This window comes from Oncorhynchus keta, chromosome 3, assembly GCF_023373465.1.
Source record: "Oncorhynchus keta strain PuntledgeMale-10-30-2019 chromosome 3, Oket_V2, whole genome shotgun sequence".
In the NCBI taxonomy this organism is placed as follows: Eukaryota; Metazoa; Chordata; class Actinopteri; order Salmoniformes; family Salmonidae; genus Oncorhynchus; species Oncorhynchus keta.
The window spans coordinates 18,474,203-18,489,651 of record NC_068423.1 but is presented as its reverse complement, the minus strand read 5'-3'; the positions used below and the strand labels follow the sequence as shown (position 1 = coordinate 18,489,651).

The 15,449-nt window shown below is 46.8% G+C and overlaps 1 protein-coding gene across 3 annotated transcripts in view; it reads left to right on the top strand.

The window, feature by feature from the left end:
- LOC118368469 (APOBEC1 complementation factor-like) overlaps nt 1–15,449 on the top strand; it is a 23,435-nt gene extending 7,986 nt beyond the window's left edge. For 2 of the 3 annotated variants that reach the window (XM_035752594.2, XM_052491816.1), the window contains 5 exons: nt 4,569–4,848; nt 5,830–6,032; nt 6,254–6,390; nt 12,273–12,409; nt 12,682–15,449. In XM_035752594.2, coding sequence (XP_035608487.1) covers nt 4,569–4,848; nt 5,830–6,032; nt 6,254–6,390; nt 12,273–12,409; nt 12,682–12,833 — 909 coding nt within the window. In that variant the 3' untranslated portion in view covers nt 12,834–15,449. The remainder of the gene's footprint in view (nt 1–4,568; nt 4,849–5,829; nt 6,033–6,253; nt 6,391–12,272; nt 12,410–12,681) is intronic. The other variant, XM_035752611.2, reaches the window with a different exon arrangement.

Sequence of the window (15,449 nt, the reverse complement as noted above, 5' to 3'; positions counted from 1 at the left end):
GGGGAAGATGCCAGAGCTAAGTATGATGTTAAAGAGTTTTAGTATAGCCAGTTGGAATTTGTTGTCTGTATATTTGATCATTTCATTGAGGATACCATCGACACCACAGGCCTTTTTTGGGTTGGAGGGTTTTTATTTTGTCCTGTAACTCATTCAATGTAATTGGAGAATCCAGTGGGTTCTGGTAGTCTTTAATAGTTGATTCTAAGATCTGTAGTTGATCATGTATATGTTTTTGCTCTTTGTTCTTTGTTATAGAACCAAAAGATTGGAGAAGTGGTTTACCCAGACATCTCCATTTTGGATAGATAATTCTTCGTGTTGTTGTTTGTTTAGTGTTTTCCAATTTTCCCAGAAGTGGTTAGAGTCTATGGATTCTTCAATTGCATTGAGCTGATTTCTGACATGCTGTTCCTTCTTTTCCGTAGTGTGTTTCTGTATTGTTTTAGTGATTCACCATAGTGAAGGCGTAGACTCAGGTTTTCCGGGTCTCTATGTTTTTGGTTGGACAGGTTTCTCAATTTCTTTCTTAGATTTTTGCATTCCTCATCAAACCATTTGTCATTATTGTTAATTTTCTTCGGTTTTCTATTTGAGATTTTTAGATTTGATAGGGAAGCTGAGAGGTCAAATATACTGTTAAGATTTTCTACTGCCAAGTTTACACCTTCACTATTACAGTGGAACGTTTTACCCAGGAAATTGTCTAAAAGGGATTGAATTTGTTGTTGCCTAATTGTTTTTGGTAGGTTTCCAAACTGCATTCCTTCCACCTATAGCATTTCTTAATGTTACTCAGTTCCTTTGGCTTTGATGCCTCGTGGTTGAGTATTGCTCTGTTTAAGTAGACTGTGATTTTGCTGTGGTCTGATAGGGGTGTTAGTGGACTGACTGTGAACGCTCTGAGAGATTCTGGGTTGAGGTCAGTGATAAAGTAGTCTACAGTACTACTGCCAAGAGATGAGCTATAGGTGTATCTACCATAGGAGTCCCCTCGAAGCCTACCGTTGACTATGTACATACCCAGCGTGCGACAGAGCTGCAGGAGTTGTGACCCGTTTTTGTTGGTTATGTTGTCATAGTTGTGCCTAGGGGGCATATGTGGGAGGGGATGCTGTCACCTCCAGGCAGATGTTTGTCCCCCTGTGTGCTGAGGGTGTCAGGTTCTTGTCCGGTTCTGGCATTTAGGTCGCCACAGACTAGTACATGTCCCTGGGCCTGGAAATGATTGATTTCGCCCTCCAGGATGGAGAAGCTGTCTTCATTAAAATATGGGGATTCTAGTGGGGGATATAGGTAGCACACAGGAGGACATTTTTCTCTGTTAGGATAATTTCCTTTTGAATTTCTAGCCAAATGTAGAATGTTCCTGTTTTGATTAATTTAATGGAGTGAGTTAGGTCTGCTCTATACCAAATTAGCATACCCCCTGAGTCCCTTCCCTGTTTCACACCTGGTAGTTTGGTGGATGGGACTACCAGCTCTCTGTAACCTAGAGGGCAACCAGTGGGTCCGTCTCCTCTATACCAGGTTTCTTGCAGGATGACAATGTCTGTGTTACCGATTTCTTTGGTGAAGTCCGGGTTTCTGCTCTTTAGGCCAAAGGCAGATGACCTCAGGCCTTGGATATTCCAGGATGATATAGTGAAGGCTTTTTGTTCCATAGAATGTCCAATGTTGTTGGTCGTGTGGTTTGGCCTCAGGCCAGTAAGTGTGAGCAGAGCCTGCTGAGCATCTGGTACATGCTATTGGCTTGGGCGAGTGTGAGAGTGGGGGTTGGGACTGTTTGCCCGCTCACTACCTGGGCGTATGTGTGGCTTCCATGTTGAGGCCGTCTTTGCGGGGTGGGGTGCATGGGGTGGGCAGGAGTGGCATAGGTCTGATCTGAGGGGGCCTAAATGGGGTGTGGGCATGGTTGACGTGGGGGGTGTTGATTGGTTGGGGTGGGGGTGTGGATGTGTCTGGGTGTACTGTGGTCTGGATGTAATTCCTCTTGGCGTGGGTCCTCTATGTGTAGGTCCAGGGGGTCCTGCAGGTCTGGGAGGGTGTCTCGCTGGTCTGGGTGGAGAGTCTATTGATCTGTTGCTCCTGTGTGAAGTGTTGGGGATACGTTTGAGAGCGATGTCCTTTAGGGTCCTGGCAAAGGTGGGCACTGCTGCCTTGTAGAGGTGGACCTGGTCATAGAGGCTGTTCAAGTCCAGGGTGGAGTGGTGGGCCAGGAAAACATTTGGTTTTGAGGCACAGTCACGGGAAATACTTGCGTTTACCCGCTGTATTGTGGCAGGGTGGAAGTCTTTTCGTGGTAGCAGGGTGGAGATAACCACTTGTGCGTTGGGGAAAGTAGAAGAAGCCTTTTCAATCACTCCCTTCAGTGCTGTTGCCACCCTTTCCTGCTGTGCTCTCAGGTCGTTTGTGCCTGTGTGTATTATTATGTGGCTGGGTGAACCTAGTTGGTCCTCAGACAGAAGGTCGAGGGCACGCTGGGTGTTTGGACACCAGAGTTTAGACACACTATGTTTGGGAAAAAGTTTTTTTCTTCTATATATTTCCCATTTGAGTCCATAAGTAGTACAATCTGTGTCTTGTGTTTGTCCTCAGTGGGTGTGAGGGGTTGTCAGAAGGGCTATCAGGGTGGCTGACAGGGGGGGTGCTCGGAGGGGGTGAGAGCCGCTGGGCTTGTGGTTCTTCATTTGTCTGTTCTGCTGTGGTGTCGACTCTATGGTCAGGGTCTGGTGTGGACTGTTCTGCTGTGGTGTCGAAACTTTTGTCAGGTGCTGGGGTGGGCTGTTCTGCTGGCTTCTCTGTGGGGGTGGCCACCTCTCTAGTGGGTTGTTCTCTGTCACACGCCGTCCCCCTCAACCTCTCCTCCGTCCCCCTCAACCTCTCCTCCGTCCCCCTCACCCTCTCCTCCATCCCCCTCAACCTCTCCTCCACCAGCAGTCCGATCCTCTCCTCTAATGCTCTGTTCTTCTCCTGATTCTGCTCTTTCTCCTGTTGAAGTTGTCTCACCACAGTCCAGAGTGCAGATATGTCTCTGTCCACCTCCAGCTCTCCGGGTCTGGTTAAGGGGGTGTTGTTGTGCTGGACTGTTGTCTGGGTCTGTGCTGACTGAAGTGTAATCACCTGCTGTTCCAGCTCCACCTGTCTTACCTCCAGCTGGGTGAATTTGTCCTTCATTTCAATGAGGGAGTGGTAGTCCGTGCTGGGAGGTTGACTCTCCGCTGGGGGTTGCTCGTCTGTGGTGTTACATAATGAAGAGCTCTGGTTTGACCCGCTCGGGGTGGGGGTATCTTTATCAAGGGAGAGCTTCTCCTGTTGGGCTAATACTTTGATTAGGTGAAAGTCCAGCTGAAGCTGTTTGTGGTTACTTTGTACGATCACTGTTCCGGACTTATAGATATTTATATTACATGACTCAGAGTCCTCGTTATCAAGTATTCTGAGTTTCCACCCCTCGGTAATCCCCGCTCTCGTAACAGAGGGGTAGTGTGCTAATATAGCACTGTGCCATGCCCGGGATGGTTTGTGTGGAAGATAAGGTTGCTGATGTTCCCATTTTTGTAATAGTCAGCAAAAAGTGTCTCTTGATTTTCCATAAGGAGCTTCATTTTGTAATCTTTTCTTGACTTCTCATTCTTTACATGCACAGGGTACTGTATTTTAATTGCCTCTGAACAGCGGGAGGGAGCTTCTAAGGCCTCTCCATTTGGTTGGGGTAGACTGTGTGACTCTCCTGCCATTGTTGGGCTAATGGGCTTTGACACCTCTCACTTGACACGTCAGTGCTAGTTGAAGCTGTATCAAGCTTGGCAGAATTATGTTAGAATTCAGTCCTTATAAAGTAATGTTGTGTATTTTTCTTCTTGGCTTTTGGAAATAAGATATAGTTTCAGCCTAAGCATTACTCACTCAGTTCCAGGTTGGATGGTGTTTTCAGGTTTCTGTTGTTTTCCAGAGAATTTGCTGTATAGAGTAAAAATCCTTGGTAGTTGTGAACCTTCCAGGTGATTCCGTAATTCCGTCCAAAATCAGGTTGTAGGTTTTAAGTTTTGATTTGAAGTAGGGGTTATGTTGTAGAGGGTAAAATCCAGTATGTGTTCCAGACAAAAAAATCTAAGTTTATCTGACTCTTAATCTATCTTTTTTAAAGAAAATGCTGAAAAATGCAGGAGCTGATCTGAACCTGACCTCTCTCTCTCTCTACCACACTCTAATTCTCTCTCTCTCTCTCTCTCTCTCTCTCTCTCTCTCTCTCTCCCTCCCTCTCTCCCTCTCTCCCTCTCTCCCTCTCTCCCTCCCTCCCTCCCTCCCTCCCTCCCTCCCTGGCCTCTCTCTCACCGGCCTATCCCAGGACATGTAATGTCATGGTGACACATGCTTTTATCAAAGTGACTCACAGTTAGCACATATTCAACATATTCAGTTCATATGGGAATCAAAGTCTCATCCCTACCAGGCTCCAGCTGAACGATAAGCCATCAGAACCAAGCAATGTCATACAACAATGCATTATCCAGCCACAACCTGCCTCTACACGGAATAGATCCAAATGTCAACTTCTCCCCTAGCTGGTGGATGGCTCTCCCGTGGAGGTGACCCTGGCTAAGCCGGTGGATAAGGACAACTACGTGCGCTACACCCGGGGTACAGGTGGCCGCGGTGGGGCCGTGCTCCAGGGGGAGTACACCTACACACTGGGCCAGGTGTATGACCCCTCAGCAGCCTACCTGGGTCCCCCCGTGTTCTACGCCCCCCAGATATATGCTGCTGTTCCTGATCAGTTCCGCTTCCCCATTGCCAAGGGGCTTGTGGGGGGCCGTGGCCTGGTGCGCACGCCCTCAGTCAGAGGTGGGTACCCTCTCTCTGATTCCTCTCCACAGCTAATCAGTGAGACGGACACACATATATATATATATATGGCATTTATCTACCAATCTGTGTCTTTGAGTAGCTGATAAGGCCAATGGAATCTGCTATAATCACTTGAGATATCCAAATCCAATGCAAACCAGCCTCATAGAGCCTCCCGGGTGGCGCAGTGGTTAAGGGCGCTGTACTGCAGCACCAGCTGTGCCATCAGAGTCCCTGGGTTGGCGCCCAGGCTCTGTCGTAACCGGCCGCGACCGGGAGGTCCGTGGGGCGACGCACAATTGGCCTAGCGTCATCCGGGTTAGGAAGGGCTTGGTCGGTAGGGATGTCCTTGTCTCATCGCGCACCAGCGACTCATCGCGCACTGTGACGGGCCGGGCGCAGTGAACGCTAACCAGGTCGCCAGGTGCACGGTGTTTCCTCCGACACATTGGTGCGGCTGGCTTCCGGGTTGGATGCGTGCTGTGTTAAGAAGCAGTATGGCTGGTTGGATTGTGTTTCGGAGGACGCATGACTTTCAACCTTCGTCTCTCCTGAGCCCATACGGGAGTTGTAGCAATGAGACAAGATAGTAGCTACTACAACAATTGGATATCACGAAAATTGGGAAGAAAAAAAGGGGTAAAATTCACACAAAAAAAAGTTTGATCTCCTAATAGAGATAACGTACGTTCATGCATTGAGCACTATGAATAATGCTGTACTGCTTTATTTTTAGCAGTAAGAGATTTAGTATGCCTGACTGTCATTCAAAATTTGCTCTCCATGGCTGCCATGGCTGCTATGACAAGTACGATCATTCAATCAAGTTGGATTTGGGGGGAAATTTAACATGTCAAAAATGGAATCGCTGTACTGTGCTGGCCTGGATGACCTATGATCAGTCTTTACAAGGTATTGATTGCCTCCCAGGTGATTTCTGGTGATTTGATTCGATATAATGCCTTCTTGCATTCCTAGAAATTTACATGAATGTACCTGTAGGGGCAGCGGGCATACGCGGGATGGGTGGTCGCGGATACCTCGCCTACGCAGGTTTAGGCCGAGGCTACCAGCTAAAGACAGACAAGCACCCCGAGGACAAGCTCTTTGACCTGCTGCCAGGCATGGAACTCACGCCCATGAACCCTGTGAAGCCTCCCGGTATCAAACACACACCACAGGTACACACACACACACACACGTCCAGACCTGATGAGAACTGACGGGACAACAAACACATACGCACTTGAATACTTATTAGCCGTAAATAAGGTATTCATCATTCTGCTCACACGCAATTAATTACTTATAAGCCATAAATAAGGTATTCAGCATTCTGCTGACACAATAATTGAAATGTTTCAGAAAAACACATCTATTGATGTTTCATGTCTTCTTCCAGATCTTGGAGGATGTGTGTCAGAAGAACAACTGGGGGCAGCCAGTTTATCAGCTTCACTCTGCCATCGGACCTGATCAAAGCCAACTGTTCCTCTACAAAGTCACCATTCCGGCTCTGTCCACCCAATACCCTAATGTGTAAGAAACACAGCCACCTAATAGCCACATCTAATGTGTTTCAGTAGTGGCTTCCTATATCAAAGGATAATATAACCCTGTAACTGTCACGCCCTGACCATAGAGAAACTTTTATTTCTCTATTTTGGTTAGGTCAGGGTGTGACTAGGGTGGGTAGTCTAGTTTTTCCTTTTCTATGTTGGCCTGATATGGTTCCCAATCAGAGGCAGCTGTCTAATGGTCTCTGATTTGGGATCATATTTAGGCAGCCTTTTCCCACCTGTTGTTTGTGGGATCTTGAGTTTGTATTGTTGCTTTTCAGCCCGACAAAGCTGCACGTTCGGTTGTTACTCTTTCTTGGTTTTTTTTGCCGGTTATCGTAAATTAAAAATGATGAACCTACTTGGTCCGACCATACCTCCAACAACGATCGTTACAGTAACCTTCTCCTCTAGCATTGCAATTATTTAGCAGACACTTTAATCCACAGTGATTTACAGAAGCAATTAGGTTGAAGTGCCTTGCTCTAGGGCACCCTGGCAGATTTTCACCTGCTTGGCTTGGGGATTCAAACCAGCAACTTTCGGGTTACCGGCCCAACGCTCTTATCCACTAGTCAACCTGCCGTCTCTCTCTCTCTCTCTCTCTCTCTCTCTCTCTCTCTCTCTCTCTCTCTCTCTCTCTCTCTCTCTCTCTCTCTCTCTCTCTCTCTCTCTCTCTCTATGCTGGGTGTTTTTGGAGTTTGAGTGTTTGGTGTGGAAAGCTCTATCCTAACTAACTTTCTTGATTCTATTATTTTCTTTACATGTTATTTTCTATGGTGGAGGGTTAATGCAATATTTGTTTTTAGCGGTATCCAAAGTTTTTTTTTCAAAGTTAGGGTGGAAGAGGACAGAGTAACGTTCCTGGGGGTTGGAAGGTGTAGTGTGCGCAATGGCTTCTCAGCCTAGCGCGGAGGAGACGCTGTCGATACAGCATGGATTCAGGTGTGTTCCTGAGAATGGAGTTAAGGTGGAGGAGGTTCTGCTCGCGGTCGGTGAACAGGTAGGAGCTGAGTTTATACATTCTGCTTCTAGAATGAACAAAGCTGTGGTTGTGTTCATGAAAAGGGCTAATTTGGTCGGTAGGCTAATTGCTAGCGGAATATTTGTAAGGGATGTGTTGGTGTCAATTTCACCTCTCTCTACCCCTTCAACAAGAGTTGTAGTGGCAAATTTGCCTCCGTTTATTACGGATGATCAAATTAGGAAAGAGCTGAGTCGTTTTGGTAAGTTTGCTAGCGGTTTCCGTGTACTGTCAGCAGGTTTTCAGGCAGATGCCGTTAAGCACGTTGTTTCGTTCAGGAGGCAAGTGTTTATGTTTCTGAACAATAATGAGCAACAGCTAAATGTGCATTTTAAAGTGAGGCATGGGGAGGGGCTCTATGCAGGTTTTGCCAGCACAGATAGTCTACGGTGTTTTGAATGTGGGGATTTGGCGCACAAGAGCTTTGCGTGCCCACATAAAGGCCATAGACAAGGATGAGGAGTTATTTTTTTCAGACTCCTCTTCAATTGGCCCGGAGCTGACAGCCAGTCAACTAGAGGGGTCTAAGTACACGTTGAGAGAACTGACAAGGTTCCTGAATGAGACTAAGGGGAAAAAAGTTAATCTTGAGGCTTTTTTTCCTGATCCTAGAAAGTTTGTAAGATCAGTACAACATGCTATGAGAAATGAGGGGCATGGTGTACTCTCACCCAGGAAACGGTTTAGGTTGAGGAAGTGGGTCACAACAGTGCGTAAAGGTTTACCTTCAGACACTGTTTAAATGTTTAATTTCTTACTGACACTGGGGCTTTTTGAGCTTTGCTATTGGTCTATTTCTCTGCTGGCTTTTCTCCCACTTCTTATGGAGACTCTTCGGGTAGGCTCTCTCAATATAAATGGCGCCAGAGATGCGGGAAAGAGGAGTATGTTGAGTGAATATGTAAAACAAAAAAAGTACAGGTGTTGTTTCTGCAGGAGACGCATAGTGATGTGGTGAATTAAGTTGATTGGGGGATCTGGTGGAAAGGGGCAAGTGTGTTGAGCCATGGGACAAATCTTAGTGCAGGGGTGGCAGTCCTTTTTGCACCGGGTCTGGCTGTAAAAATTTGCTCCTCAAAGGAGGTGTGTAGGGGTAGGTTGCTTGTTGTTAAAGCAGAAATTAACAACATGTGTTTTGTCTTTATAAATGTGTATGCGCCTAACACAGGGAGAGAATGAGGGGTTCTATTTGGGAGTCTTAGACAGGAACTCTCACAAGTAGCGCCTGAGGAGACGCTGGTGATCGGTAGGTGACTGGAACTGTACAATGGATTTTACAAAAGACAGAAATGGGGAAGAGCCTCATTCAGTGTCAGTGGGAGTGTTAAGGGACATCTTTAATCAGTTTGACCTAGTGGATGTTTGGAGAACTAAACATCCAAACACAAGACAGTATACGTGGGTGAAGGTTTTTGGGGCTAGGGTGAATGCAGCTCGACTTGATCGTTTTTACATGTCCAGGAATCAGAGCAATAGGCTGCTGGGTGCTACCACTCTCCCAGTGGGGTTTTCGGATCACCACATAACCATGGCTCGGCTGTCTATTTCACCAGGGAGTTAGGCAGGCATCTTATTGGAAGTTCAATGTAAAGCTCTTACAAGATGCCACTTTTTGCTCAGGTTTCCAGACTTTTTGGGAAAGATGGGGGCAGCGAAGAGAGGATTATGAGTCTCTGAGTCAGTGGTGGGATGTGGGGAAAGTGCAAATTCGGCTTTTCTGTCAACAGTACACAGCTCTCTCATCCTCAGAGGCTAGGAGAGTATTGGGGGAACTAGAGCGGTGTATTAGTGAGATGGAGGTAGAGATGGTGGGGCAAGGCAATGTAGGCCTCCAGGCTAACTTTGCCGAATTACGTAGGGACCTGGGCAGTTTTTTCCAGGTTAAAGCAAAGGGAGCACTTGTAAGAGCTAGGTTCTCCATGCTCAAGGAGATGGATGCTCCCAGCTCCTTCTTCTTTGGTTTGGAAAGACAGAGCAGTGAAGCCAAGGGTATGCATTGTCTACGGCTGTCTGATGGGCGGGTGACCTCTGTGGTGGGGGAGATGCGGGAGCGGACTGTGGAGTTTTATACTGAATTGTATAGGGCAGAAATGTGTGATCCTATGTGTGCTCAGGTCTTGTTCGCAGGACTCCCTAAGCTCTCTCGGGCACAGAGGGATGAAATGGACATTCCTCTGTTGTCACATGAACTGGCAGAGGCAGTAACCCAGATGTCCCCCGGTCGTGCACCCGGGGTCGATGGACTTCCAGTGGAATTTTACAAAAAATTCTGGGGAACAATTGGACAGGATTTCTTTTGCATGTTGCGAGAATGCGTCGGGGTAGGAGAGTTGCCGATGAGCTGCCGTCGGGCGGCTCTGACTCTCCTGCCCAAAAAAGGGGACTTGAGTGAACTTAAGAACTGGAGGCCTGTGGCATTACTCTGTGCGGACTACAAGATTTTTGCCAAGGTCCTCTCTAACAGACTGAAGTCCCATCTGGACTCTATAATACACAAGGACCAGACATATTGTGTACCGGGACGCTCAATCACGGACAACTTGTTCTTGATTAGGGACATGTTGGACTTGTCGAGAGGTTCTAATGTGAACTTTGGACTGGTCTCTTTAGATCAAGAGAAGGCTTTTGATAGAGTGGATCATGAGTATCTGTTTAATGTGATGTCTGTGTTTGGGTTTGGGAAGAGTTTTGTGACCTGTGTGAAGCTGTTGTATGCTGGGGCGTCATGTATGGTTAAGGTGGGAGGGGGGCTCAGTAGGCCAGTCTGGGTGAGACGGGGCATAAGACAAGGATGCCCTCTATCTGGGCAGCTGTACACACTAGCCATTGAGCCTTTTTTAGGACTGCTACGCAGGAGACTGCGGGGAGTGTGCTGGACAGGCATGGATGTGGTGACAGGAATTGCAGTCTCAGCATATGTAGATGATGTTTCTGTGATGGTCAGGGATGGGCAAGATATGCAGGAACTAGAGACCAGTCTGAAGGTGTATGAGGGAGCTTCATCAGCTAAGGTAAACTGGAGAAAGAGCAAAGCTCTGTTATGTGGGGCATGGGGGGATAGGGCTCCTCCTCTGCTTCCAGGGGGTTTGCAGTGGAGTTGTGAAGGGCTTAAAGTGTTGGGGGTGTACCTGGGCTCGGAGAGGTGGGTCAGCAAGAACTGGGAGGGGCTGACACAGGCAGTGGTGTCAAGACTGGCCAGGTGGAGGTGGCTCCTGTCCCAAGTGTCATATAGAGGGAGGGTGCTGATAATCAACAACCTGGTGGCATCTTCCTCGTGGCATAAACTGGCTGTCCTCAACCCCCCGCCGGTCTGCTTGCAGACCTGCAACGCAAGCTGGTGGACTTTTTTTGGTCGGGACATCACTGGCTGAAGGCAGCAGTTTTGTACATGACCGTCCACGAAGGAGGACAGGGCCTGGTGGAACTGGAGAGCAGGATGGCTGCTTTCCGACTAAAGGCGGTGCAGAGACTGCTGTACCACACTGCACCACACTGCTGAGGAGAGCTGGCGGATTAGGGTTGGACCGGCAGCTGGTCCTCATGAAGCTGGAGCGGCTGAGTACAGCAGGTCTCTCAGAGTTTTACTCTGCGGTGCTGAGGGCCTGGCAGCTGCTAAGGCCCACACGAGAAGGGGGTGTGGAGCCTGGGCAGTGGGTGTGGGAGGAGCCCATCTTCCACAACCCAGCCATCCCTTTGAGATCGGTTCAGTCGGCCACCTTGCAGAGGCAACTGATGGCAGGGGGTTTACAAAGGCTGGGTGACCTGAGACTGCTGGGAGAGGAGGGGTGGAAAACCCCGGAGGTCTTGGCGCAACAAACAGGAATAACGTCTCTTAGGCTGCTGGAGAGATTCCTGGAGGAGGTCCAGGAGGCACTGTCTGAGCCGGTAAGGGGGGTGTTTGAGAGGCCAAAGGGAGAGGGGCCACCAATGTTCCCGCCACGGCAGGTGACGGCAGAGACTGGAGACTGGCAAGGGGGTCTGGATGACTTGTTAGATTTTAACACTCCGAGCCTGGGGGAGTTTGAGGGGGTGGGAGGTAAAGCCCTCTACAACCTCTGCGTTAAGGTTAGGAGCATTAGAAGCCTAACAGGAGTGAAGGCACATCAGTGGCAGGGGGTATGTGGGGCGGAGAGTATGGTGGGTTTTAGATGGAGGGCGCTCTACAAACCCCCAGTACCAAAGAGGTCAGGGGACCTCCAGTGGAGGGTTCTTCATGGAGCCCTGGCCACTAACAGCTGGTTGGCACGGGTTGATCCGGGAATTGGGCAGGGGTGTCCTTTCTGTCAAATGAAAGAAACTGTAATTCATGTGTTTTCTGTGTGCACCAGGTTAATGCCATTAATGTCTCTGTTGGAATGTGTGTGTGACAGGTTGGGGGTGGTTTTTGCTGTTGGGATGTTTATAATGGGATACAGGTATTCGAGTAAGGAGAAAGAAAAATGTGTTTTGTTGAATTTTCTGTTTGCTCAGGCAAAGTTAGCTATTTGGCTAACAAGGAGGAACAGGGTCAAAGGTGGGGGGATAACAGACCCTTTACTACTGTTTAATGGGATGGTCTCTGCGCGCCTTAGGGTTGAGTTTGAGTTCTATAAAATGATCAAATGTGTGGAGATGTTTGAGGAGATATGGTGTGTTGGGGGGGATGTCTGTATTGCTGGGGAAGATGTTTTGGATATACGGTTGTACATGTATGCAGTATAGGATATATTTTTTATTTATTTTTTTAATTTTATTTTAGGAGTGGGGGGTGATTTTTAAATGAATTAAGAATGTTTCAATAAAGAAATACCAAAAGTCAAAGTCTCTCTCTCTCTCTCTCTCTCCATCCCTCCCTCCAGGCATCCATTCACCCCAGCCAAGCTGTGTACATCTGTGGATGAGGCCAAGGTTCATGCTGCGGAGCACGCCCTGCATACCCTGGGTCTGCAGACAGAAGGAGCTGAGGCCTCCGCTGCAGCCGTTGCTGCATTCCCAGGTATGTTGTGAATGTCCGTAAGACTAACCATCATACCACCATCTCTCTAGAGTAGATTGCTTAGAACCACATGACGGTATACACTACAAATACAAACCAAACCAAAGGCCATACATGAATTACATATACTGGCAAGTGAAAGTTTGTGATAAAAAAAACTTGTTCAAACTGAACATCATACAGACTCCACAATAACGACAATATATGAGCTTGAACAACTGAAATGCAATTTGAATAGCTATCAAACCCATGTCCTGTCTCCTGATCTGCAGGTTACACAATAGCGAACACCTCAGCCTCAGTAGCTGCCTCCCAGCTCAAACAGGCAGTCTCCCTGCACCAGGACATGGCAGCATACACTACCTACGAAGGCTATCCCGCCTTCACCGTGGCAACCCGTGGAGACGGTTATGGAGTGTTCTAGGGCCATCCTGGAACGTCATCCCATTTATCAGCATTCATTCGTAGTTCAGACTATATAAAATTACACTGAACAAAAATATAAATTCAACATGTAAAAGATCCCAGAAATGTTTCATACGCACAACATGTGTTCACATCCCTGTTAGTGAGCATTTCTCCTTTGTCAAAATAATCCATCCACCTGACAGGTGTGGCATATCAAGAAGCTGATTAAACAGCATGATCATTACACAGATGCATCTTGTGCTGGGTGCAATAAAAGGTCACTCTAAAATGTGCAGTTTTGTCATGCGAAACAATGCCACAGATGTCTCAAGTTTTGAGGGAGCGTGCAATTGGCATGCTGACTGCAGGAATGTCCACCAAAGCTGTTGCCAGAGAACTGAATGTTCACTTCTCTGTTATAAGCCACATCCAACGTCATTTTAGAGTATGACCGGCCACACAACCGAAGACCATGTGTAACGACGCCAGCCCAGGACCTCCACACCTGGCTTCTTAACCTACGGGATTTTCTGAGACCAGCCAACCAGACAGCTAATGAAACTGTGGGTTTGCACAACCAAAGAATTTCTGCACAAATTCTCAGAAACCGTCTTAGGGATGCTCATCTGGGTGCTCGTCGTCCTCACCAGGGACTTGACCTGGCTGCAGTTTGGCGTTGTAACCGACTTCAGTGGGTAAATGCTCACCATCATGGCCACTGGCACTCTGGAGAAGTGTGCTCTTCAGGGATGAATCCCGGTTTCAACTGTACCGGGCAGACGGAGGACAGCGTGTATGGAGTGATGTGAGCGAGCGGTTTGCTGATGTCAACGTTGTGAACAGAGTGCCCCATGGTGGAGGTGGGGTTATGGTATGGGCAGGGATAAGCTACAGACAACGAACATAATTGCATTTTATCGATATCGATTTGAATGCACAGAGATTAACGTGACGAGATCCTGAGACCAATTGACGTGCCATTCATCCACCGCCATCGCCTCATGTTTCAGCATGATAATGCACAGCCCCATGTCACAAGGATCTGTACACAATTCCTGAGGCTGAAAATGTCCCAGTTCTTCCATAGCCTGCATACTCACCTGACATGTCACCTATTGAGCATGTTTGGGATGCTCTGGATCGACATGTACGACAGCGTGTTCGAGTTCCCGCCAATATCCAGCAACTTCGCACAGCCATTGGAGAGGAGTGGGACAACATTCCACCAGCCACAATCAACAGCCTGATCAACTCTATGTGAAGGAGATGTGTCGTACTGCATGAGGCAAATGGCGGTCACACCAGAGACTGACTGGTTTTCTGATCCACGTCCCTACTTTTTTTTTTAAGTATCTGTGACAAACCGATGCATATCTGTATTCCCAGTCATGTGAAATCCATAGATTAGGGCATAATTAACCCACTGATTTCCTTATTTGAACTGTAACTCAGTAAAATGATCGCATGTTGCATTTATATTTTTGTTCAGTGTACGTAGTATCCATAATGTGTTTTCATTTGATTGTGTGGATCTATTTAGTTGTAGAGGAGGGCCCTAATTGGATGTTGTAGAGTCAGCAAATTGTCAGAGATCGTTTTGATTGGTTCCTATGTACTTTATCATTATTTTGACAGCCATTACTTTTTTTATACTCATTGTCTATTTTATGACACAGCTGCTGGTTCATAGTGATGGACTAGTGGTCTCCTTTGACCCAATAGTGTAGAAGTTGAAGTTTCCCCATTTAAGTTTATTAAATTATCCCTAAAAGTCTCATTTAGATTCCTTCATAAATCATCTATAGAAATATAGTTTTTAAATGTCAGGGATTTCTAGTTTCAAGGATGGCTTTTACTTTCTACCTAAATGTGCTGCAAGTACCATTTGATGTTGTTGCACGGTTGTACATTGTTACACTAAAAACACTGCCGTGGTTCGGTCACTTTTGATAGTGAGGGGTTTATTTTGTGCTATTTGTGTCTCAGTATTTACAAATGCAAACACAGAATTTGTTTCCCTCTCTTTTCCGATGTTATAGTGTGCGAAAAGGAAATCCATCCAAAGTTGCTGTGAAACTGAACTGCCTATTTTAAGATGTTAAGGGTTTGTCGTCTACGGAAAAGTGTTTGAGTCACGGTATATTTATTGTTCAAAATTTATTGTTTTACGTTGGAGTAATATGTCTGGAGTGTTAGCTATGGACAATCATCTTGACAAAGATCTGTTTCATTCTATTTAGCTTATTTCTCTTATTGCCTTACACCCAACCAAGGCCTGCGAACATGGACATAGGAAGTGTTTAACACCCTTCTCAGCGTACAAAACGACACTCTGATAAGCATAAATGCCTAAGCAGTGACAGTATTAAAGTGTGTATAGCACTTCCAACTTGTTTTTTTTTATACCAGAAATCCGACAATATTTGTATAGTTATATTGTTTTTGGATATTTCAAATTCTTTGTGCCTCAATAATTGATCTAAGAAAAATCACAAAGGAGAGAAATAAATACACATCTGAAATGTAAGGAGAAATGGGAACCCTTTTGTGAAACAACGTGTCCTGCAGCTTGGTAATTCTAACGTTTCATAATCTATAATTGCCTGTGATAAATGAACCAATTGCATTTTGA